Below are 26,656 nucleotides of genomic sequence, written 5' to 3'. Positions count from 1 at the left end.
TTCTGCTCCCGTAAAGATTTACAGCCTCGGAAACCCTGTACAGGGTCGCTATGAGTCGGAACCGACTCCATGGCACATAACAACAACAACAAAGTAGAGTAGTTACAGTGTTTGGCAGCAAACTATGTGGTTGGTGGTTCAAACCCACCAGCTGCTCTGCAGGAGAACGATGAGGCAGTCTGTTTCTGTAAAGATTACAGCCTTGGAAACCCTATGAGGTGGTTCTACTATGTTCTCTAGGGTTTCTATGTTGTTGTTGTTGTGTGCCATGGAGTCTGTTCTGACTCATAGCAACCCTCTACAGGGTTTCCGAGGCTGTAAATCTTAACGGGAGCAGAAAGCCTCATCTTTCTCCTGCAGAACAGCTGATAGTTTTGAACTGCTGACCCTGAGGTTAGCAGCCCAATTCATAGCGACTACGCTACCAGGTTATTGTTATTGTTGTTAGGTACCATCGAGTTGGTACCGACACATAGTGACCCTATGCACAACAGAATGACACAATGCCTGGTTCTTGGCAAACCTCACAATTGTTGCCACGCTTGAGTGCAATGATGCTGCCACTTTGCCAACCCATCTCGCTGGGGGTCTTCCTCTTTCACTCTGACCTTCCACCTTGTCAAACATGATATCCTTCTCCAGCGACTGGTTCTTGACAATATGTCCGAAGTATGACAGATGAAGTTTGGCCATCCTGGCCTCCAAGGAGCACTCTGGCTGCATGTCTTCCAACACAGATCTGTTGGTTCTTTTGGCAGCCCATGGCACTTTCAATATTCTTCTCCAACACTATAACTCAAAAGCATCAATTCTTCTATGGCCTTCTCTTTACAGGAGCAGAAAGCCTCCCATGGAACAGCTGGTAGTTTCGAACTGCTGACCTTGATGTTCACAGCCTGATTCGTAACCACTATGCTACCAGAGCTCCTTTGCCAGGCTATAAATCAGTATTATTCTTTATTAACCTGGTGTGGCGCTGTGTGATTAGCACTGGACTGTGAGCCACAAATATAGACAGTTCGAACACACTATTTGCTCCTTGGAAACCCTATACAGGGTCACTATGAGTCAGAACCAACTTGATGGTATTTAACAAAAAACAACGTAAGCCTTAAGTCAGCACCTAGAGACAAGGGTTCTGATTGCTTTTCCATTCAATCTGTGTAAAAAGAGAAGAATAATTTCTACTTTTGTTACTTGTACGGTGACAAAATTTAGAAATATGTTTTATCCTTGGGGACACAGATGTCACAGAAGGTGAGGTGGAGGTCAGACTACCATTGCCACCGATGTCACTCCGGAACCCCAGTCACTTCAGGCCAGCTCACCTACCTTCAGGGGCAGTGGGATTTTCAGGACTTTCCCTTCCATGCTCAGCTTGGTTGGCAACTGCACTTCCACTTTTTGTCCTCCGAAGGACACTTAAAGCTCGATTTATTTTCTTAAAAGATCTGCTTCTGATAGTAGATCGCTCAAAGGGCCGTGCTGAGGAAAAGACAGAAGATAGCAACAACAGTTACGCATTCATAGAAATCTCATACGTATGTATTTGATAAGCTAGAGCTTTAAAAACCAGTTGCTGTCAAGTTGATTCCAACTCGTAGCTACTCCATGAGTTTCAATGTAGAGCTGTATTCCATAACGATTGCATTGCTGTGAGCTTTTAGAAACAGATCGCCATGTCTTTATTCCATGGCACCACTGGTTAGCTTTGAACCACCAGCTTTTCAGTTAGTAGCCAAGGGTATAATCATTTGCATCACCTAGACACATGGAGCTCTGGTAGCGTAGTGGTTACAAATCGGGCTGTGAACCACAAGGTCAGTTGTTCGAAACTACCAGCTATTCGGCGGGAGAAAGATGAGGCTTTCTGTTCCCATAAAGCCTCGGAACCTTGGACTCCACGGCACACAGCAAGCCAGCCAGCCAGACACATTAAAGCATATATTTGTTGTTGTTATGTGCCGTGGAGTCGGAACCGACTCATAGCGACCCTGTACAGGGTTTCCGAGGGTGTAAATCTTTACGGGAGTATATACTATACAGTAAAACATTAACTGGTTATCTGTAGGTAGTTGGATTACAGAATTTTCTTACCTACATTTTCAACAGTGATATATGTATAATTTATTTAAAAATCTATTTTTTTCCCCCGTGAGCTACACTGAAAGCATTTTTCTTGAGCAGCATGGATAGGAAGGGACTGATACCACGAAAACGATGACTCTGTAGGTCTGGCCTCAGACCATTTCACCAAGTCAGATTTCATAGTTTTAATAATCGGAGCTACTCATGATTTCATTTTACTTTGGAGAATTGGACATTAGGCTGCTGCCAAAACTAACAGAACTATTTCTCCTTTAAAAAAAAACACAATACCAAGACAACATTTCTAGAACCTTCCAGTGCTTATTCCGTGGAGGGCAATCCCAAAGCAAGGAGCTCATTCCCAGACAACCACCCATTTGACTCACTTCTAGTTCGGTTGCTCCGGCCAGGATCTGATGGACTGTTTGCTGGCTGGCCATCCTCCACTGTGCACACGTAGGCAGGGTTGTCCAGGCCTGACTCATCTGTCAGTAAGGAGGTTGGGGCAGCTGCAGAAACATCTGGGGAGAGTGCCGTTGCTGTGAGGCTTGCACAGCCATCTTGACCACCATCTTGGGAGCGCCTCTTCCGGTCTTTGGTCAGGCCGTAGTGGGAGGCTCCTTTACAGCTGTAACCAAACCAATGGGGAAGTTAGAAAAGTCTTCAAATTTGCTGCGGTGATTAAAACAGAGCCACACTTCAAATACATGTTTGCTGTTGTTTTGTTGTTGTTGGAGTCCTGGTGTGGTGCAGGAGGGTAAGCACTAGAGTGCAAAGTCAATTTGAACCACAAAATTGGCAGTTCAAACTCACCAACCGCTCCTTGGAAACCCTATACAGGGGTGCTATGAGTTGGAACTGACTCGATGGCATTTAACTTGTTAGGTGTTGTTGAGTTAATTTTCGACTTATAGCAACCCTATGTGGCAAAGCAGAACTCCGCCATAAGGCTTCCTTTGCTATGATGAAAGAGTTTAGTTTTCTTAGAATCCAGGTTTCTGGCTCTTAAGGAAGTTGGCATAACTCTCATTGGCCACTGCCTTTAGTTGTCCTTTTAAGACTTGAAAAAAACTGGTTCCCTGGAGTCATCTAGAGGTCAAACAATAGCTTAAGAAGCAGTTTAGCGAAGATGTTTGCCTTAGGGTTCTTTTAGGAAATCATCTGCATGCAGCAGGAACTCCAGGGTCTGACTGGAATCTGTTTTAGGATATATGGCATGTCCTTAGTGACTTTCTGTAGCCTGCCTTGTACTCTTTTGAAGAATTCAGTTTGTTTTGGGAAATAGACTCAAAAGGTCAGACCAGGAGCTATGTTCAAGGTACATCAGTAATTATTTGAATTGTTCTTCAAGACAATGCTGTTTGAAAACTCTTCCTGACTACAGATTTAATGGATCTATTGTTCTCATCTTTGGAACATTCCTGACACTCCAATTGGAATGTTGGAGTCCTGGTGTGGTACTGTGGGATAAGTACTAGACTGCTAACCACAAGGTCGGTGGTTCCAACCCACCAAGTGCTCCTCAGAAACCCTATAAGGGTCACTATGTGTCAAAACTGACTCGATGGCACTAACAACCACAACAACAGTTAAAATGTTACCCCAATTTGCAAATCATACATTCTATACACTTCAATTTCTATTATTGTCTTAATATGATTTTTTGTTTTAACAGTTGTAATCTTTATGAAAGTGGATCTCCAAGTCTTGTCTCTGTCAGAGCCACTGGGTGGATTCGCATCACCAAGTTTTTGGTTAGCAGCCCAGTGCTTAAGCAGGGTAGCTCTGGAAGCGTAGTGGTTACGAATCGGGCTGTGAACCTCAAGGTCAGCAGTTTGAAACTACCAGCTGCTCCCGTAAAAATTTACAGCCTTGGAAACCCTGTACAGGGTTGCTGTGAGTCGGAACCAACTCCACAGCACATAACCACCACCACCATATATATAGGAGGAGCTCTAGTAGCGTAGTGGTTACAAATTGGGCTGCGAACCTTAAGATCAGCGGTTCAAAACTACTAGCCGCTCCGCGGGAGAAAGAGGCTTTCTACTCCCGTAAAGATTTACACCCTCGGAAACCCTGTACAGGGTCGCTATGGGTGGGAACCGACTCGATGGCACTTAACAACAACAACAACCATATATATATACTGTGAACCACAAAGTTGGTGGTTTGAGCCCACCAGCTGCTCCATGGGAGAAAGAGGGGGCTTTTTACTCCCCCAAAAGAAGGACAGCCTTGGAAACCTATACAGGATCATTATGAGTTGAAACTGACTTGATGGCGCTTAACGACAACATACAGTTGTACATATCTAGAAGGATAGGCGCCATGCTATCTCTAGGGATACTGATGATACAGTTTTGGTGGAGTATTGAAGAATATGTACAGATGGGAAAGATCTATTATTTTTGACTATGCATAGTTTTATACACAAGACTTCTTTAAAGTGCTCTGAAGCAAAGATATCAGTTTGAGGACTAAGGTGCGCCTGACCCAAGCCATGGTATTTTCAATAACCTCATATGCATGTGAAAGTTGGACACTGAATAAGGAAGATCACAGAAGAATTGATGCGGTGTTGGAGGAGAATATAAAAAGTACCATGGGCTGTCAAAAGAAGAAACCGATCTGCGTTGGAAGAAGGACAGCCAGAATGTTCCCTGGAAGCCAGGATGGTCAGGCTTTGTCTCTCATACTTTAGACGTATTGTCAGGGTGTAGGGGCAGTCCCTGGAGAAGGATATCATGTTTGGTGACATGAAGGGTCAGAGGAAGACCCCAATGAGATGGATTGGCATGGTGGCAGCAGCGATGGGCACAAATGTAGCAATGATTGTGAGGTTGGCGCAGGACAAGGCAGTGTTGTTTTGTTGCACATCTGGTTGCTATGAGTCAGTACTGACTTGATGGCACCTAACAACAACAACAACAATAGTTTTCTATTACAATGCTTCTCAAACTATAGTGAAGAAACAGTTCTTCCAGGCTAGGGTGAAATGCTACTTTTGTTAAGATCCAATAAAAATGAATTACTACTACAATGCTGTGGAATCAGTTCTGACCCATAGTGACCCTGTATAGGGTTTCCGAGGAGTGGCTGGTGAGCTTGAACCACCAACCTTGTGGTTTAAACTGACTTTGCAGTCCAGTGCATTAACCCACAGTGCCATACCAGAACTCCAATGTACCCTTGATGTTGTTGTGTGCCGTCGAGTCGGAACTGACTCATAGCGACCCTGCACAGGGTTTCTGAGGCTGTAAATCTTTACGGGAGCAGAAAGCCTCATCTTTCTCCCGTGGAGTAGCTGGTAGTTTCGAACTGTTGGCCTTGCGGTTTGCAGCCCGATTCGTAACCACTATGCTACCAGAGCTCCTTATGTACCCTTAGAAGAAAAAAATGTACCCTTAGAAGAAAAAATATACATTTGCTAAATGTGAGACAACTCAATTTGCTTCCACTTGTATTCCTTTCTCTCTTTTCACATGTAGGTATCTCATTATAAACTTGTCAACCAAATGAATGGATGAATTGAGAAAATAATTTAAGAGATGCATATTTCTGCTCCTAAGACAATCTCTGCACTGGCCTAGGAATGCAAATTTATGAACTCTGTAGTGGTGTCTACATGACCAGAGCTTGAGGCTGGTGATCTTGAACTGTTTGGACTCGGTGTTTATTTTGACCAGGAAAGCCCTATATACAAACACACTCTCACTCATTTCTTTTAGGGCTAGCTCCCAACTGAAATCCCCTACAGCACTGCATGCAATAACAGATGCTCTCAGTTTCTGTATGGAACTGCTCACAGAAGCAGAGTCTCGGTTGCCACAAAGCCACAGGAGTTTACTCAACCTGGCTTTGCCCTAGAGACAAGCTTCCTCTCTCTACCACTGGGTTGGTCTGAAAGAGCCTGCTTTGTTCCTTGGAGTGGCCAGGACCAGAGGGATTGAGTGCACTGAGAAGTTTCACTCATTGTTATGTCTTCTAACACTGGGAGAGTAAAATAGCTTTATGGTCCTTAACAAAAAGAGAATTGTCTCCATTCCTTCAAAGTGGAGTCCGTGGCTGGTGCAAATGGTTTAGGTGTTCAGCTGACAACCTAAAGGTTGGCGCCCACCCAGTGGTGCTTGGGAGCAAAGACGTGGCAATCCCATTGTGAGAATTCAATCACTGGTTCTGATGTCATACACATGGGGTCGCCATGAGTTGAAATCAACTGAATGAAAACTGGTATTGGCTTTATTCATTCATATCTGTTTTTAATTTGATTTTTTTTTTTTTTAAAGAAAAACCTTGGTGAGAAAAGCAAGTAATTGGTGAAGTAAACAGAAGTAGAGAAAAAGTAGGCCCGAGCATCTGGCAATAATGTTTGAGGCACTCTAAGAATATCACCTGGTGTGGAGCTATGGGTTAATGCATCAGACTGCAAAGTCATTTGAACTGTAAGGTCGGCAGTTCAAGCTCACCAGCTGCTCCTTGGAAACCCTATACAGGGTCTCTATGCGATGGAATTGACTTGATGGCACTTGACAACAACAAAGAATATCACCAAGTTCATATTTGGAAAATACAGCTGTGGTGACAGAAATGATGATGGTGATCACATGATAGAATTTTGCAAAACCAATGGCATATTCATTGCAAATAACTTTTTTCAACAACATAAAGGACAATTATACACATGGACCTTACCAGATGGAATATACAAGAATCAAATTGACTAAATCTGTGGGAAGAGATGGTGAAAAAATGCAATATCATCAGCCAAAACCAGGCAGACTGTGGAACAGACTATCAATTGCTTGCTTATCTGTAAGTTCAACATGAAGTTGAAGAAAATTAAAACAAGTCCACGAGAGTCAAAATATTTAGATTTAGAGATCCTATTAAGAATAGATTTGATGCATTAGACACTAATGAGAGATGTGGGATGATAACAAGAAGAAATCAAAAAGTCATTAAAACTACAGATAAGAAACAAAAGATCAAAACAAATGTCAGAAGAAACTCTGAACCTTGCTTTCCAGTGTAGAGATGCAAAAGCAAATGGAAGAATGATGAAGTAAAAGAGCTGAATAGAAAGAAAAATCTGTCAAATATTACAATGAAATGTACAAAGACCTGGAGTTAGAAAACCAAGAGGGGAGAACATGCTCAGCATTTCTCAAGCTGAGAGAACTAGAGAAAAAAACCAAGCCTCTGCTTGAAATATTGAAGGATTGGCCATCTTGGCCTGCAAGGAGCACTCTGGCTGCGCTTCTTCCAATGTGGTTCCGTTGGTTCTTTTGGCAGCCCATGGCACTTTCAACATTCTCCTCCAACACCATAACTCAAACGCATCAATTCTTCTACAGTCTTCCTTATTCACTGTCCAGCTTTCGCATGCATATGAGGTCATTGAAAATACCATGGCTTGGGTCAGGTGCACCTTAGTCCTCAAACTGACATCTTTGTGCTTCAACACTTTAAAAAAGCTCTTGTGCAGCAGATTTGCCTAATGCAATATATCATCTGATTTCTTGACTGCTGCTTCTGTGATTGTTGATTGTTGATCCAAGAAGAATGAAGTCCTTGACAATTTCAATCTTTTCTCCATTGATAAGAATGTTGTTTATTGGTCCAGTGGTGAGGAGTTTTGTTTTCTTGACATTGAAATGTAATCTATACCCAAGGCTGTTCTCTTTGATCTTCATCAGTAAATGTTTTAAGTCCTCTTCACTTTCAGCAAGCAAGTTTGTATCATCTGCATATCGCAGGTTGTTAATGAGTCTTCCTCCAATCCTGATGCCATGTTTTTCTTCACAGAACCCTGCTTCTCAGATTATTTGCTCAGCATACAGGTTGAATAAGTATGGTGAAAGAATACAACCTTGTCGCACACCTTTCTTAATTTTAAAACATTTAGTGTTCCCATGCTCTAAACAACTGCTTCTTGGTCCAGGTACAGATTCCTCATGAGCACAATTAAGTGTTCCAGAATACTCATACATTGCAATGTTGTCCATAGCTCGTCATGATCTACACAATCTAAAGCCTTTGTGTAGTCAATAAAGCACAAGTAAACATCTTTCTGATATTCTCTGCTTTCAGCTAAGATTCCTTGGACATCGGCAAAATAATATCCCTCATTCCATGGCTTCTTCTGAACCCAGCTTGAACCTCTGGAAGTTCTCTGTCAATGTATGATTGTAGCCGTTTCTGTATTACCTTTAGCAAAACTTTACTCGCTAAGATGTCAAAAGAGATTATCCGATGATTTCTGCATTCCATTGGGTCATCTCTGTTTGGAATGGGCACACATATGGATCTCTTCCAATCAGTCGGCCAGATAGTTGTCTTCCAAATTTCTTGGCAGAGATGATTGAGTGCCTCCAGTGCCACCTCACTTTCTTGGAAATTTTCAATTTTTAGTCCATCCATTCTTGGTGCCTTGTTCTTTGCCAATTCCTTCAATGCACCTTGAACTTCCTCCCTAAGTATCATTGGCTCTGGATCATATGCTACCTCTTGAAACGGCTGAACATTAACCATTTCCTTTTGGTACAGTGACTCTGTGTATTCCTTCCATCTTCTCTTGATGCTTTCTGCATCATTCAATAATTTGCCCAGAGAATCTTTCAATAATGGAAGTCGAGGCTTGAAATTTTTCTTCAGTTCCCCCAGCTTGAGAAATCCTGAGCGTGTTCTTCCTTTTTGGTCTTCTGATTCCAGATCGTTGCACATTTTGTTGTAATATTGGGCTTCATCTTTTTGAGCTGATCTTCGAAATTTTCTGTTCAGCTCTTGGACCTCCTCATTTCTTCCATTTGCTTTGGCATCTCTATGCTGAAGATCAAGTTTCAGTGTCTCTTCTGACATCCATTTTGACCTTTTCCTTCTTTTTTGTTTTCTCAATGACTTTTTGTTTTCTTCATGTATGATGTTCTTGATGTCATCCCACAAGTCTTCCGGTCTTCGGTCTTTAGTGTTTAATGTATCAAATCTGTTCTTCAGATGATCTCTAAATTCAGGTGGGATATATTCAAGGTCATATTTTGGCTTTTGGGTACTTGTTTTCATTTTCTTCAGCTTCAGTTTGAATTTGCATATGAGTCATTGTACCTGTGCTTTATTGACTTTGCAAAGGCTTTTGATTATGTGGAAAATGACAAACTGTGGGTAGCATTGCAAAGAATGGGCATTCCAGAACACTTGCTTGTGCTCATGAGGAAGCATAATAGACCAATAATCAGTTGTTCGGGCAGAACACAGGGATTCTGAATGTTTTGAAATCAGAAAAGGTGTGTGCCAGGGCTGTATTCTTTCACATTCTTTTTCAGTCTGTATGCTGAGCAAATTATCTGAGAAGCTGGATTATACAGAGAAGTGCATGACATAAGGATTGGAGGAAGACTCATTAGCAACCTGTGATACGCAGATGATACAACTTTGTTTGCTGAATGCAGAGAGGTCTTAAAATAATTTTTGATGAAGGCCAAAGATCGCACAGCCTTCAGTATGGATTGCATCTCAATGTAAAGAAGACAACAGTCCTCACCACAGGACCAACAGGTAACATCATGGTAAATGGAGATAAGATTGAAATTATCAAAGGCTTTATTTTGCTTGGATCCACAGTCAACATTTATGAAAGCAGTAGTCAAGAAATCAAACAATATATTGCACTGGTCAGATCTGCTGCACAAGACCTTTTGAAAGTGTTTAACAGCAGTGATATCAGTTTGAGGACTAAGGTGCGCCTGATCCAAGCCATGGTATTTTCATTAGCTTCATATGCATGCAAAGGTTGGACAATGAATAAGGAAGACCAGAGAAGAATGGATGCATTTGAATTTTGAATTATGGTGTTGGATAAGAGTATTGTGTTGGATTAAAAGTACTGTGACTACCAGAAGAACAAGTAGATAGGTATTGGAAGAAATACAGAGTGCTCCTTAGAAGCCAGAATGGTGAGACTTCATCTCTCATACTTCAGACAAGTTATCAGGAGGGAGCAGTCTCTGGAGAAGGACATTATGCTTGGTAAAGTAGAGGATCAGCGAAAAATAAGAAGACCCCCAATGAGATGGACTGGCACAGTGGTCGTAGCAATGGGCTCAAGCATAACAGTTGTGAGGATGGCCCAGAACCAGGCACTGTTTCATTTTGTTGCACAGGGTTGCTATGAATTGGCTCCACAACATCTAACAGTGAGGTCATATTCTACCATGAATGTCCTTTTGTGTGCTTTTGGGCAAATCATTTTAGCTCTTGGGTAGGGATGTGGTCAGAAAATTGTGATGATCTAACCGTATTGTCACTCTGTGGTAAAGCCTCAGGTAGTCACACCAGCCTCCATGGTTGTTGCTAGGGCAGAAATCATTTCAGATGAAGAAATGTACATATAATGAATGTGCTCATTACAGATCACTCTGACCAATTCCTTACTAAAAGTCTAATACGGTTATTTTAAATAGCACTTTGGTAACCTATTTGGGTATACCTGGGTGATGTATTCAATGACCGCCCAGGGATGCCCAAAGGTTGGTTGGTGGTTTGAACCCACCCAGAGATGTTTTAGAAGGCAGGCCTGGTGATTTGCTTGCAAACTCCACAGTGCAGCGCTTTTCTATGCACATGAGGACACCGTGAATCAGAACGGACTCAACAGCAGGTAATGACAACAAGCTTATGTGTATTGATGCTTCATCTTCTTGAAAGTAAACTGAATCCAAGACCAGCCTACAGTTAATATACACACACAATTCATATTGTAGAATCACGGTTTGGGCAAGATAGAAGGCACTATACCCCTATTATCTGGATCAGAATTCTTGCTGTGAAATTTACCTAGTTGTGTGATATGGCAGTTTGAATAGCAACAGCTCAATTTCTGAATCTGTACATATTTCCTGGGTTGCTGCAATGTTTCATTGATATTAGGTTTATTAAAAGTTTAATGATGTTGCTAGATATATAGTAAGTTCTCAATAAACCATAGTTATTTTTGTAACTCATCAGTTTTAAGAGGCCTTGTGTTTTCACATTTTTTAGATCACTGAGCTCAGGACACATGTGTGATTGATGGTGTTATAGGTCATCATCCTGACACAGAGACTCTTACTTGAGCCTGGTGAACACGGTCATAGGTATCCACCTTGCCACCTTCAAAGCTGCGTGTACTCTGCGTACTATACTATTGGAGATTAACTGCCATTTAAATGTCTCAGAAATGATTACACTATGATTCAACATTGAGATTAAAAAAAAAAAAGTTACTCTGTATAGAAAGTCTCAAAAACAGAGCATCAGGGTATTAATTTAATATTGAGGAATCAACATTCATGGCAAGAACTGAAATTCCATTATTTTCTTGCAAAAGGGCAAGCAGGTACTTTATGGGAAGTTGGGAATAAAGATACTCGCAAGGAAATGCAAGAGTCCCTGGGTGGTGCAAACAATTCAGCTCTCAGTTGCTAACAAAAAGGTTAATGGTTCAAATCCACCAAATGGGAATCAACTTGAAGGGAACCATTTAATTTTTTTTTTTTTTTAAGGCAATGAAAAATGGTATTACCATTCACTATCGACATTGTTCAAAAGGATAGCCTATTACATGCCAAGCAATGTGAGTTGGGGCTGAAGAAGTTGCTAAATTCCTCTGGGTGGATTTTACAACCACAAGAGGTTGTTGTGACTGAGTCCTGCATCACAGGAACATTGTTATAACCTTTTAGGGAAAGTTTAATTTGAGGCAGGTTTTTGTTTTGTTTTTAAAATTTCCTTTCTTCTTGTTGTGAGCTGCCATTGAGTTGGCATCCGTATTTAAGAGCACCAAGGAGTCCTGGTGTGGCCCTGTGCATTAATGCTTCAGACTGCAAAGCCGTTTGAACTGCAAGGTCAGTGAGTCAAGCTCACCAGCCGCTCCTCGGAAACCTTATACAGTGTTGCTATGGGTCGGAATTGACTCGATGGCACTTGACAACAAGGACTCATAGTGACCTTACGCACTGCCTGGTCCTACGCCACCTCGCAATCGTTGCTATGTTTGGGCCCATTGCTGCTCCTTTCTTATTAGTACACAAAATAGGAAGCCCCTTAAAATCTACATCATCTTAGATTTGGTAAAACTTATTTTGAATAAGTAGTCCTTGGCTCATCCTGCCCTTCCCTAGAAAAGTTTTGAGCTCCCTGCTTGGCAGGGGAGGTTTTACTGGTCCTGATTAGCTACTTTGGCTTGGAATGGTTCCACATAAAAACAGCAAAGAGGCTGATATGGCAAACTTAAAAATTGGACGAAACACTTTGTGATGGAAAAAAATAAAAGTCAGTGTGTGTTTAAGCAGCTCCAAAGTTGTAAATACATGATTGGAATACTTTTCAGCCGGCCAGCAGTATTTGGTTAGCAGTGTATGGGAAGGAAGCTCCAAGGCTATTTAGTTGGTCTGGAGATAGTTCTTCTTTCTCAAGGCAGTAATGACCTTGACTGTGTGCCAGAGCAGGGAATGAATTTTCCAATTAGACAAATGACTGGCAGAAGCACGAAGCTGTGGTTTTCTGGGGGATATAGTATATTCCAATGAAAGAAAGTGGCATCTTATTCTGCTACACATAGGTGAGGATGGGGTAGCATTTAAGAATATCTGAATCCCCAAATCGTGCCATTAAGAACTCATTTTGTTTCAAATTTGGGGTTCCCAAATGTAGTTTTGGGTAAAGAAAAAAACAGGTAAGCAACTCTCTCTTTGGCCTCACAATGTGACTTTACAACAGCTGATTAGGCTGACAGATCTAGATGCTCAGATTCAAAAGCGTGTATAAAAATGATTCTGCTTCAAGAACCTCCTAGTTGTGTGAGGCAGCCTGTTGGCTAATCGTGAATCAGAGTAATCTATGGTAACTACTCGCACTTACTAATCATCTCTTTTGTGGCGACTCATCCTAGGCCTCCTGATTTACAAGCATAAAAGAGGGGAGTGGAGGAGACTTGCTGATTAGCATTGGCCAGTGCTGGAACTCTAACAGTGAGCCCTAGCTTGTTTTCAAAGTTCAATCCTCACCCCTTAAAAAAAAACAACACCCAAACCCACTGCCATGGAGTTGATTCCAACTTATAGTGACCCTGAAGGGCTTTTGGGAACAGACAGCTTCATCTTTCTCCCATAGAGCAACTGGAACGCCACCATCAAACTTGCAGTTGGCAGCCCAATGCCTAACACACAATACCAATAAGGCTCCTGGTGCAAGTGGATTTAGTCTCCCTTTTCGTTATCCTGAAGGACCCCTGATGGTACAGTGGTTAAAGTGCTTGGCTGCTAAACTAAAAGGCCAGCAGTTTGTACCCACCAGCCACTCCACAGTAGAAAGATGTGGCAGTCTGCTTCTGTAAAGATCCCCAAACTTGGATACTCTTGGGGGTAGTTCTTCTCTGGGTCATTATGAGTCAGGATTGGCTTGCTGGCAATGGTTTTGGTTAAGTTATCCTGAGCACTAACACCAGTGATGATGAATCGGAAGAATTCTAGAAGGATATCATGCTTGGTAAAGTGTAGGGTCAGTGAAACAGAGCACCCCCAACGAGATGGCCTGGCACAGGGACAACAGCAATGGGCAGAAGCGTACTATCAACTGAGAGGATGGTGCAGGACAGGGGAGTGTTTCTTTCTGTTGTGGACAGGGATGCTAGGAGTTGGAATTGACTCAAGGGCACCTAACAACAACAACAACAACAACAATCCTGAGCTCTAAGGACCATCAGATGGTGATGGGTGATGACCATGAACTTGAAGGTTGAATCCAAGGAACATGGGAAAACCTTTTACAAACAAGCCATGTACTTTGAATACGTTGTCCAATAAACAAATCCCCCCAAAGCCAGTTGCTGTATAGCTGGCCCTGATTCATAGAGACCGCATGGCTGTTAGAGTAAAAATGTGCTTCATGGAATTTTTGAAAGTAGATCATCAAACCTTTCTTCTGATACACCTCTGGGTCGACTCGAACCTCCAACCTTTGGATTAGCAATGGAGCATATTAACCACCAAGGGACTTCCTGCTAAATGAAGCTACTCTGAAAAATCAGTTTTCTTGGGAATAATAAAGGTGAACTCCTGAATGTCTATATAGCGGGGAGCCTTAAATCAGTCTTAATATAAGGATACTGACATTAGGTGTGCTATGGACTTTTGTTCTTTATTGTTTGGGCGGGGGCTGGGGAGGCAGGTGCAGGGTAGAAAAATTCCTGAGTCAGTGAGTTCACTGCTAATGGGAGGTAGAGACTAGAAGCAGGACAGGCCCCAGATATAATTTGCAGAATTCAGCCAGCTAGGCACCTGGAGCTGGTTTGCAGCCAGAACGCTCTCTTCTGATGGTGAACTTGTCCATAGATGATAAAAAAAGATAAGTCGCCCACAAGGAAACCAGCGGCAACACCCTCATCATAACTGTCCAGCTAAGGGCACAACCAACCTCCCTTGGATCACTCATTGCCCCAGGGTTCCTTCTCTCTGGGTTCTCTGGTGCATTAGGTAAACACTGTGCCAACACCCTTCTGTGAATTCTTTCACCACCTAGTCTGATCTTCCTTGAACCAGCACTGCAGGCTCACATGCTTGTCAGGCAAGGAGATGAGTAAGGCAAGGCTGGGTGGGGACTGGGAGAGGCAGAGCTGCTCTGTTTGAAGGGTACAGCAGCCAGACCGGGCGCTTCACAGGCGCTCCACGGAGTGTTGTCTTTAGAATACCAGCCCAGGACTGCCAGCGAGAGCAGTGTGGAAGCTGATATCCAGTTTTTAGTGTGTAATCTTCTTATTTTTAAAAGTTGGCAACAAATTTTAAAACACCTTGCTAGCTAAATAAAAAGCATCTGCAGGACAGATTTACCTACAAAATGAACCCTAACCTGTTGCATTCGAGTGGATTTTGACGCATGACAAGCCCATGTGTTAATGGCTGTAATCTTTACAAAGGCAAGTTGCCAGGAAGGGTTCTAACTGCCAACCTATAGGTTAGTGTTGTTGTTAAAAGCCAAAGAGTTGGTTCGGACTCACAGAGACCCAGTATAGGGTTTCCAAGGAGCAGCTGGTGGGTTTGAACTGCCTACCATTCAGTTTGCAGTCCAGAGCTTATGTAAGTGTCCACCCTCTAATAAGCCAAGTACTGCCATTGTGGGGCGGTCAGACTTGTGTCTCTTTTTGGTCCTTCAAAAAGCAACCTTTCTTTCTTATTCTTTCCTCAGCTTTGCTCTCTTCCAGTTTGTGTGAATAAACACATCCGTGCTGAAGAGAGGAGTCTCCAAAAGGAAGCTTCCAAGCATGAGACTGAATCCCAGCTGTTCATCTTTCACTCGTGGGAGAGCAGAATTCCAAAGATACTGTTTAGTGGGAAAGGAAGTCATTCAATGCTCAGGGTGGATTCACAGTTTCAGGCAAAGAGAACCAAGATTAAGGGACCGCGGAAAGAAGTGTCCTGCCAACAACTTCACCTGAGGCTTCTGTTCCATGGAACAGGATGAGCGACACCAAAACTGCTCAAAGTTGGTGCTGGGGGTCAGGCTGGGAGACCACGGGAGAGGGAGGAGATGGTGGCCATTTGGTAGGCTCTCGTTGGTGTCCTTGGATACATCAGCTGGGAGCCTCAGGGACTCATAGAGTGCCGACTCAGAGAAGCCTTTGTTGGGGTGTGAGTGACTTGGGAGGCTGAGGGTGAGTTCAGCCAACTGCACCTTCACTGCCACCTTCCTGACTCTGTATCTCCTTCACTTTGCAACACATCCCAGCTCATCTCCCTGTTATCAGTCTTCCCACCATCCACCCAAGTCATGTTAACTACACCACCATAATTTATTTTCACTTGAAAACTTGTTTTCCATTGGTTAAGGATTGAGACATCACTCCTCATATAGTTATTCTAAGCATTCCCTGATTCCTATTATCAATCCTAGCTTGTCCAAAGAGGAGGATGAGGACAGATAATTAGTGTTCCCCATTTATGTACTGGTGTGGTGCTGTAGCAAATCACAAGGTCTGAGATTCCAACTCACCAGCTGCTCCTCTGAAACTCTATGTGGGGTTGCTATGAGTTGGAACCGACTCGATGGCACTTGACAATTTATATAGTACCACCAGAATGTTCCTTAGGATCGAGGATGGTCATGAGACTTGGCCTTACTTACTTTGGATATGAAGGAAAAGCCAATTTATCATGTTTGGTAAAGCAGAGGTCAGGGAAAACAAGGGAAACCCTGAAATGACATATATTGACACAGTAGCAACACAATTGACTAAAACATGCAGATGGTTATGAACCGGCAATGTTCTCTTCTATTATACATACGGTCCCTCGAAAGCAACTAACAACAACATAATGTCCTGTGTTATTCTTTACATGTGTCATCTCATTTAACTGTTCCACCTGTGCCAGAAGAGTAGTGATATCACCTTGACTTTACAGATGAGGGAATGGAAACAAAAGAGAGGAAGGCCTTGTCCAAGTTCACACAGTGGATCTGGGATTTGAATCTAGGCTGTGGAGCTCCATGCTTTCTCCCCTCATGGGGCCTGGCCTCCAGCCCAGAGCTTTCCCCTGAACTTCAGACTCATATATCAAACTGCTTACTCTAAGCCTTCACTTAGACATCTAATAGGCATCTCAAATTTAACACATCCCAACACTGTAATCTGCTCTGCCAAACCAGCCCTTCCGGCATCTTCCCCATTAAATAGCATCTTATATCCTTCCTGTTCTTTGGGCCAAAAACCTCAGACTCATCCTTTTGGATTTCTTTCTTTCTCTTGATAGAATCCAGCAAAGTACATCCAGGATCCAACTACTTCTCATTGCTACCAGCTTGGTTCAAGCCACCATTATCGATGACTGAATTATTGTCAACAGTCTCTTACGTGGTGTTTCTGCTTCTACTTCACGATCTACTGTTAACAGAGAAGCCAGAGTGATCCTTTAAACCAGGCTCTCTGTTTAGACTAAACACATAAGGTCTTTACAATGGTCTAACCACCAGTTACAGTGTTATAACAACCAACTCATGGAGATCCCATGTGTGCTAGGGTAGAACTCTTCCCTCTAGGGTTTTCAATGACTGATTTGTCAGTAGATTACCAAGTGTCTTCTTTGAGGAGCTACTGGGAGGAATCCAACCTCTAACCTTTCAGTTAGCAGCCAAATGCATTAACCACTTGTACCACCCAGGGACTCCTCAGATGGCCTACAAGGCCCAAGATTCTCCGTCCTATTATTTCTGAGCACACCTCTTTCTACTTTCTCCATTCATCTCTCCCCTGAATGGGAGGGTCAGACATGCCTCTACCCTTCAACCTTGTTACCCATTCTGATACTAACTAGCATTCTCACAGCATTCTCAACTTTTCATCTGATCCAATTCTTCTATGCAATGGCCACCCAACTCACAGACCATACTCTTAAGGAAGTTCACAAGTTACAGTTTGGGATCAAATACATCCAAGAAACAGTTCTTTCATCAAGACAGCCTTTTCTCTGTTGTGCCTGCAAGCAGGGCTGTCTTTGGCCTTCAGCCTGGACTCTGCCCCCACTAAGGCAATGTTACAAAGCTCTTTGAAGGCTGCTGTTAAATGTCTAAAGTGCATTCCATTCCACTATATGCCTCAGTTCAAAAGCACTCGGCACAAGCTCCATAGGTCAGCAAACCTCCCTCCCTCAATTAAGTGTCTAGAGGCAACCCACTCTACAAGCAAGCCTCCTGCCCAAAGACATTCCTATTAAATACTTGCTTAATGAGCTAGGAATCCCACCGCTGTATCTTGTGCTCTGTCTCTTGTTTCTGCTGCTACCCCTCCTCTGAAGCTCCTATGGTATTACAGCTTTCTGACTCTGGATCGAGCAGGTTCAATGTGAAGGGATCTCAGGGTCCAAATGATGCGTTTTACTCATGGCTCTTCTTCCTTGATGGTAGTAAGATGCTTCCCACTCTCCTGCTACTGAGATGGCTCATTTTAGACCCACATTAGAGTTCCAAGTTTTTACAATCACAATCAATTCTACTAACAATCACTCAGAGCCGAATCATATCATCCTATTGGTGTCTTCCCCCATCTCCTCTTACCTAGACCTATCAAAGGAAAAAAAGTTATTTGGCGGGAGTTATAAAAATTTGGGGTAGAAGAGTCATATGAAGCACTTCATGTATATAACTAATATTGAAATTTTTGTGTCATATGGTAACTGTGCTTAATTTTCTAAGGATTGACAAACTTTTTCCCACCAGCAATACATGAATTCCAATTTTTCTGCATCTTCACCAACATTTGTTTTATGCTTTCTGTTTTTCATTATAGTCACTTTAGAGAGTGGGCCAAACATTTTAACTTGAAAATAATTTCTTCATTGAGAGGTAGAGCCTAAATACACTACTTAAATAACATAATCAATGAATCTAAATTCTAAGTCGAGCAACCTTTACTAGAACAGAAAGCTATGATCTGAGAGAATTTCAGAGTGATTGGAATGATCTGGAATGATTTGGGAAAAATAAAAAATCTAGCTCCATAGTTAAGCCAATAGAACCAAGCCTTGCAAACATAGGATTTTCCCACCTAGGAGTGGCCCTGTGGGTCAATGGGCTGGACTGCAAAGTCGGTTTGAACCTCAAGGTCGGTGGTTCAAGCTCATCAGCTGCTTCTCAGAAATCCTATACAGGGTTGTTATGGATCAGAACCAACTTATGGCACTTAGCAACAACAACAACAACAAGGATCAAAATAGCTACTTGAAGAAGAGTTAGAAGGGAATCATGGATTCCCATATCACTGATGACCTCATTCAAGGTACATTAGCCCTGCCTCAGCTCCCTGGTTAGCTCTGGGCAACACTCACCTCATGAACTATAAGGAACTTGAGTTGTTGTGGACCATCAAGTCTAGTCTAAGTCACAGAGTAGAACTGCCCCTAGGGTTTCCAATCTACAATCTTTATGGACACAGATTACCAACACTTTTCTCCCAAAGAGTAGTTGGCGAATTTGAACCTCTGACCTTTCAGTTAACAGCCAAGCATTTTTAACCATAATACCACCGGGGCCTTTATAAGGGACTTGAGTAGAAGTTACAAACTCTGCCATACTGGGGCACTTTTGAGAAAGTCTAGAGTCTGCATTCAGTAAAGATTTCTTGAATTGAATGGGGCAGCAGTTACCCTTTTGGTGTTCTGTATATTGAAACTACCAAATTGGGACTTGAGAGAAGTGCCCACACAGCGCTTGTAACACATAATTACTTGTGGTTGATCTCCATGCCAGTTTCTCTCCCTTTTCTCTCAGCAAACACATGATTTCCTTTTCGTTTCCCTACACTCAAATTCAAGACTAGAAGAGGAAGAAAGGAAATGACTGTTTTCAATTATTCTTTATTGTTTCACATACTTCTTTAGTAACTTTGATAGGGTTTTATCTGATCCAGATTCTAAGATGTTGGTGGTAAAAGTTAGAGCTCCGCTATTAACCAAAAGGTTGGTGGTTTAAACCACCCAATAGTGTTGTGGGAGAAAGGCCTGACGATCTGCTCCTATTAAGGTTACAGCCAAGAAAACCCGACATGGTCACATGGGATCACTGAGTCAAAAGCTAACTCAATGACAACAGTGTGTCTAGAATCAGACTAAGAGTAATAATATCATATATCTCCTGTGATGGATTGTGGTGGTACAGTGTTTTGTTTTTGGAGGTTCTGTTGTGGTGCTCTAGGATTAGCGTTGGACTGCTAATCGCAAAGTCTAAACCCACCAGTCGTTCCTCAAAAACCCTATACAGGTTCACTATGTTGTGGTTGTTGTTAAGTACTGTGGAGTTGGTTCTGACTCACAGTGACCCTGCACAGTGTTTCCGAGGCTGTAAATCTTTAGGGAGCAGGATGCCTCATCTTTCTCCCGGGTAACTGCTGGTAGTTTTGAACTGCTGACGTTGAGGTTGGCAGCCCGATTTGTAACCACTATACAATACTTCAAAAAAAAACAACTAAGAAAGATGGCAAAGTAAAGTGGAAAAAATTCAGAGTTTTGAGTTAAATACATCTGGGTGTGATTCCTAGGTCTGCCATCAACCATCTCTTGGGAAAGTTCCTTCATTCCTCTGAGCATTGTTTCACATATGTACAGTGGATACAATAAAATTTACTTACTGTGAGGTTTAAAGGTTTATGCACTGTACCTATCTGTGCCTATAGTAAAGCAACCTGAAATATTACAAAGGCTACTATATTTTTGTTTCTTTTATTAAATGCTCTTTCTGTTGTCATTTGATACTGCAGGTCGAGATATTTTAGTATGTGCAGGATGCCTTGTCTCTGGTTTTGGAAGGAGGCAGGCGATACATCTGAAATGCATGATAACTAAAATTTCACAATTCTTTTATTCTGAAGAACTAGAAATCCTATTATTTGGGATAAAAATAAAGGCATCAGTCATCAGCTTCTAAAACAGTCCCATCATGAGCTCTGCAAGCCCACCCTTGAGCAGGACCTACCCTTGCTAATGAAGTCCTGATCGTATTACTTGGAAGAGACTCCAAGTAACAGGAATATGACTTCAATTACTCCAATTTCTCTGGTCCTCAGTACCCCTGAGTACAGGCCCCACTCAGGAACATTTCAAGTTCAGATCAGGTTATTACATCTACATTTTATTCAACCATACCTTTATCTTCTTAAGCAACATCTCATTTGTCTAAGAATGTTAAGCAAAGTCATTCTTCCTTGCTTGGGTTACGTTTTATCTCCCTCTATACTAAAAACCGTGTTCCCTGGGATCAAATTACATGGCCGCTCACATAACTAAACATAAATAAAAGAAAATAAAATCATGGCTGTCATTGAAAAGAAATGAATACGCTTTCTTTCAAAGAAAGAACCCCTATAGTCCTCCAAAAGGAGCTCTGCTGTGTAGTGGTTTACGATTCGGGCTGCTAACCTTAAGGTCATCAGGTCGAAACTACCAGCTGTTTGATGGAGAAAGATGAGGCTTTCTGCTCCGGTAAAGATTCACAGCTTTGGAAACCCTGTACAGGGTCGCTATGGGTCGGAACCGACTCCACGGCACATAACCACCACCACCACCACCACGAACCACCATATTCCTGAAAAGGAGTCCTGGGGTGGCGCTGCAGGACATATGTGCTGGTCTGCAATGCCAGTTTGAACTGCAAGGTTGGCAGTTCAAACTCACCCGCCACTCCTCAGAAACCCTGTACAGGGTCGCTATGGGTCGGAACCAACTCGATGGCACTTCACAACAACAACAACATTCCTGAAAAAAACAAATCATTCACATTTTTGTGTAGTCGCGGGTGCAGTGTTGGTGTCGTTATGCGCCGTGGAGTCGTTTCTGACTCATAGCAACCCTGTATCGGGATTCCGAGGCTGTAAATCTTTATGGGAGCAGAAAGCCTTATTCTTCTCCTGCAGAACTGCTGGTAGTTTCCAACTGCTGACCTTGAGGTTAGTAGTCTGACAGCAGACATCAAATTAATAAAGAAATCAGCAGTTTAGCAAATCCATCTTTGGGTAGTCAGTTTGAACCCTGACAGAGAACTTGAGCCTGAATGGTCCTCATGCTGGAGAAATAAGAGGCTTCATACATCACTACCAGCCACACACTCCTTCCCCTCAGTGGCCTCTCTCTTCTGGGGAAAAGGTCCCCAGCTCTCCCAGCCACATCTGCTTCATTTGTTAACGAACACCAGAAAGAGAACATTAAAAACAAAAATGCAAAGTATCTTAAAAAGGCAGGCAGTGTTATGAGCAGCTCAATTGCAACCTTTTGGCTTGGGCATCGTGAGGTTGGGAGAGGTCCAGTCTGTCCTAAGGATAGTGTATACCCAGGGAACAAACAGTCCCATGACAACCTAAGCAATTACACTTGACTTGAAGTTTACCAAAGAGGCTGACAAGTTCCTGTGGAATAATAGATGCAGGTATGGGAGACAGTTTGCTAGTCCCTGCACTCTGTGTGTTCACAGAGAAGAAACTTTTCTATATGTTAAAAACCAAAATCAAACCCGCTACCATCGAGTTGAGTTTGACTCCACCTTGTACAGAGTTTCCGAGGCTGTAAATCTTTATGGAAGCAGAAAGTTTCATCTTTCTCCAGCGAAATGGCTGGTGAGTTTGAGTTGTCGACCTTTTGGTTAGTAGTCCTATGCTTATCCTACAGTACCACCAGGGCTTCTATACCTAACGTTAAGGCTCTCTTTTTCCATCCATCTTTTCTATTCGTTTACAGAGTTAGGGTCTACAAGACAATCTGTGGACACATCTTTTTCTCCTTCAAATTTCAACTCACAAATTAGTAATTATAATTAGTGTTGTTGTTAAGTGCCATCAAGTCAGCTCTGACTCACAATGACCCTGTATAAGGTTTCCAAGGGCAAATGGTGGGCTTAAACTGCTGACTTTGCAGTTACCAGTCCAGTGCTGATCGTATAATGCTACATACACTATGGTTCAATTATAATTATAGCCAACACATAGTACACTTATTATAGACCAGGCACTGATCTATGCTCGGTACACATATTAACCCATTCAATCCTCATAGTATGTGCAAATGCGTAAGTGTTCTACTGTAACCCAAAAGTTTCTGGTTCAAATCCACCCACAGGTATCTTGGAAGAAAATTTTATTGATTTACTTTCAAAAAAATCAGTTATTGAAAACCTGATGGAGTCAGAATCAATGGACAGCAACCGATCACTCCCCAAATCAACTTTATAAGGAAGATCCTATTATATCCTGGCTTGCTAATGAGAAGATATAGTACAGAAAGGTTAACTTCCTAAGTGAGGTCATACAATATTTGCCCTTTTGTGATGAACTCATTTTGCTCAACATAACGTCTTCATGCTCTAGCCATACTGTAGTATTCATCAACATTTCATTGTTCCTATTGGCTGAGAAGTATTCTATTGGATGTTTGTACTACATTCATCTGTTGATGGGTATTGAGGTTGTTTCTACCTTTGGGCTATTGTGAATAGTGTTGCAATGAATATTGGTATACCAGTCTCTTTTTAGTCTCTATCTTCAAGTCTATTGGAATTCCTGGCTCACAACGTAGTTCTATTTTTAGTATTTTAAGCAACCACCCCACTGATTTCCATAGTGGCTAGCCATTTTGTATTCCCATCAGCACTGGATAAGGGTTCAATTTCCCCACGTCCTTATTAATATTTGTTATTTTCTGTTTTTATTCTATCCATCCTAGTGGGAGTGTAAGGGTATCTCATTGTGGTTTGGGTTTGCATGTTCTGACAGCTAATAATGCTCTGTCTACTTGATGATTGGGTTATTTGTCTTTTTGTTGTTCAACAGTCAAAGTTTCATATATATTTTGGTTGTTCAATTCTTGTTGGATTTGGTTTCTGTAGATATTCTTCCAGTCAGTTAGCTTTTTTTTTTTTTTTTTTCCTTTCCCAGTAAAGTCTTTTGATGAACAAAATTTTCAAATTCTATAAGGTCCCATTTGCTTATCTTGTCTTTTGCTGTTGGTGCTTTTGTTATTACTGGGGGCAATAGACTTGATTGTTCATTCTGATTAGGACCTCTTTTCTTTAATTCTCAGTTTTTTTTTTTTTTTTTTTTTCCTTTCCCAGTAAAGTCTTTTGATGAACAAAATTTTCAAATTCTATAAGGTCCCATTTGCTTATCTTGTCTTTTGCTGTTGGTGCTTTTGTTATTATGTTAGATAATTCATTGTTGAAAGTTAAACCTGACATTGTTGCCCTGGCTTATTCTTCTAAGAATTTTATGGTTTTAGTTTGCATATTTAGATCCTTAAGCTATTTTGAATTTATTTTTGTGGATGGTGTGAGGCAAGGATCTGGTTTCATTTTCTGCATGTGGGAATACAATTTCCCCAGCACCATTTATTGAAGAGACTTCTTTCCCCATGGAATGGACTTAGCACCCTTGCCAAAAATCAGTTGGCCCTAGCTGTGTGGGTCTATTTCTGGACCCTGGATTCTCTTCCATTGGTCTATGTGTCTATTGTCATATGAGTACCAGGCTGTTTTGATTACTGTAGCTATACAGTATGTTTTAAAATCAGGAAGTGTGGGTCCTCCTACTTTGTTCTTCTCTTTCAGCATTGTTTTAGCTATTTGGAGCCTTTTGAGGACTGGTTTGTCTATTTCTGTAAATAAAGCTGTTAGAATTTTTATTGGAATAGCATTGAATCTACAGATAGCTTTGGGCAGTATTGATACCTTAACACTAATTAAGTTTTCCAATCCAGGTACATGGACCATCTTTCCATTTATTTGTTTTCTTTAATCTCTTTCAGAAATGTTTTATAGTTTTCATTGTATACGTTGCTCAGATCCCCAGTATTTTTTATTCCTAGGCATTTTATTCTCTTAGATTATACTGTAAATAGAATTGTTGATTTGTTGGCCTAACAAATGGTCTATTCTGGAGCATGTCTATGTGCACTGGAAAAGAATGTTCATTGTACTGTATATGTCTATGAGGTCAAGTTGGTTGATTGTATTGTTTAGTTCTTCTTTGTTGCATTTCTTTCTAGTTGGTTTGTCCTTCATAAATATGGTGTATTAAAATCTCCTACTGGCGTGGTGTTGTAGGATCAGCACTGGACTACAAACTGCAAGGTCAGCAGTTCAAACCCACCAAGCTGCTCCTTGGAAACCCTATACAGGATTGCTATGAGTCAGAGTCAATAACAACATACAGTCCGCTGGCCAGATGTTCCCTACCCATGCTCTACAGCATCTGTCTGCCTCTTTTCATGTTTTGCCCTGAAAATGAAGAGAAACAAAAGCTTGTGCTGGAGAGAGGTTGTTTGTGGATTCAGGTCCCTACCAGCATATGGTGACGATGCCCTCTTCAGTGGCCAATCCAAAATGCTACCCAAACTCTTATAGCAGTTCTTGCAGGTCCAATCCTTGGACAATTCCAGGGCTCCATGGCAACTAAAGGAAGTGACCTCACTGTTTAGTTAGGAAGAGCCATGCTGATAGTGAGGAGCACCTGATAAATACCAGGGCTGTTCCCTGGGGTGGCGCCTAAGAATTCCAAAGTTGAAACCAGATGTGAAGTTGTCAGTGGTTCATGAAGGATGGTTTGAGGACTTGGGCACAGTCCACATCCCAGGCCAATTCCTCATAGAGATGTCAGGACAGTTTATCCAATCTGTGAGTCTCTGGCATCTTTAGGGTCACTGAGTTATTTTTCTGGACAAGTTTGGGGGAGGGGAGCAGAATGAGTGGAGCCAGTCCCCAAACTATAGACAATATGAGTTTTCTGTTAACTCTTCATAGATCAGTATAAATATGTGTGTTGGGAAGGTGTCATCTTATTATTATTATTTAAAATTAACACTGATCCCTGCAATTCTTTATTCCACTCAGAACTATTCTATTTACTTTTAAAACTCCTAGAAATGACCAATGTCTAAAACCAAATCAACCCTATTGCAGCTCAGTCAGTTCTAATACATGGTGACCCCACGTGGCACAGAGGAGAAATGTTCCTTCAGGTTGTCTTGGTTGTAATCTATAGGAGTCCTGGTTTAGTGCTATAGGATTGCTAACTGCAAGATGGGTGGTTCAAGCCCACTAACTGCTTTTCAAAAACCCTATCTAGGGTCGAAAACCCTATCCTACCAGGAGCCCTGGTAACACACTGGATTATGAGTTGGGCTGTGAACCTCAAGGCCAAAAGTTCGAATCTACCAGTTGCTCAGTGGGAGAAAGATGAGGCTTTCTGCTCCCATAAAGATTTACAGTCTCAGAAACCCTATACAAGGTCGCTGGGTCTGAACTGACCCCACGGCACACAACCACCACCATTCAGGGTCTCTATGAGTTGGAACCGACTGGATAACACTTAACAACAACACAATCTCTAGGGAAGCGGATCACCAGGTCTTTCTTCTGCAGAGGCCCTGGGTGAGTTGGAACTATCTTTTGGTTAGCAGATAGTTGTAAATTACTTGAGCCACCCAAGGAGTTGTCCAAAGTCTAGCTGCTTGTTTTTGGGAAACTGGGCTATGGATTAACTGCGCTTTGGTTTCAGAATAGATGAGGAAGTGTTCTTAGGAAAACTGGGAAAGGGTGGATTTCATGGTGGTAAGGGTTCCTGGAGTCCTGGTATGGCACTGTGGGTTAATGAGCCAGACTGCAAAGCCATTTGAACTGCCAGGTTGGTGGTTCAAGTTCACCAGCTACTCCTCGGAAACCCTATACAGAGTCACTATGGGTTGGAACTGACTTGACGGCACTTAAGAACAATAAAACAAGCGTTCCTAAACTTGGGAACGGACTGCCCAGCAAGCTTTCTGAGCAGCTCTGCAAGCAGCCTAGATTTGCAGCTGCCTGTGATGAGCCGTTTTGAAGGCCTTATGTTTTTTTTTTTTTCTCTTTTTTTCTTAAATGTTTTATTGTGAATTATGTGACAGTTTACATGGGAGAACATCAGTTTTACATTCATTCTATCGTATATTGTCTCATTGCCATGGTTACAATCCCCTCCATGCATCATCAACCAACCAAAGGGTATACCCTGCAATCCCTCCACCATGCCCCCCAGGTC

General features: G+C 42.1%; 1 protein-coding gene across 2 annotated transcripts in view; it reads right to left on the bottom strand.

Moving 5' to 3' along the window:
* LNX1 (ligand of numb-protein X 1, E3 ubiquitin protein ligase) overlaps positions 1-26,656 on the bottom strand; it is a 155,563-nt gene that overhangs the window by 54,025 nt on the left and 74,882 nt on the right. For both annotated transcript variants that reach the window (XM_006868062.1, XM_006868063.1), the window contains exons 2-3: positions 2,475-2,716; positions 1,333-1,485 (exon numbers count right to left, since the gene is read on the bottom strand). In XM_006868062.1, the coding sequence (XP_006868124.1) occupies positions 1,333-1,485; positions 2,475-2,716 (395 nt within the window). The remainder of the gene's footprint in view (positions 1-1,332; positions 1,486-2,474; positions 2,717-26,656) is intronic.

Source organism: Chrysochloris asiatica, unplaced genomic scaffold (genome assembly GCF_000296735.1).
Source record: "Chrysochloris asiatica unplaced genomic scaffold, ChrAsi1.0 scaffold00115, whole genome shotgun sequence".
NCBI classification, from domain to species: domain Eukaryota; kingdom Metazoa; phylum Chordata; class Mammalia; order Afrosoricida; family Chrysochloridae; genus Chrysochloris; species Chrysochloris asiatica.
Note: the sequence above shows the minus strand (reverse complement) of the source record. Positions and strands in the feature narration are given on the sequence as shown.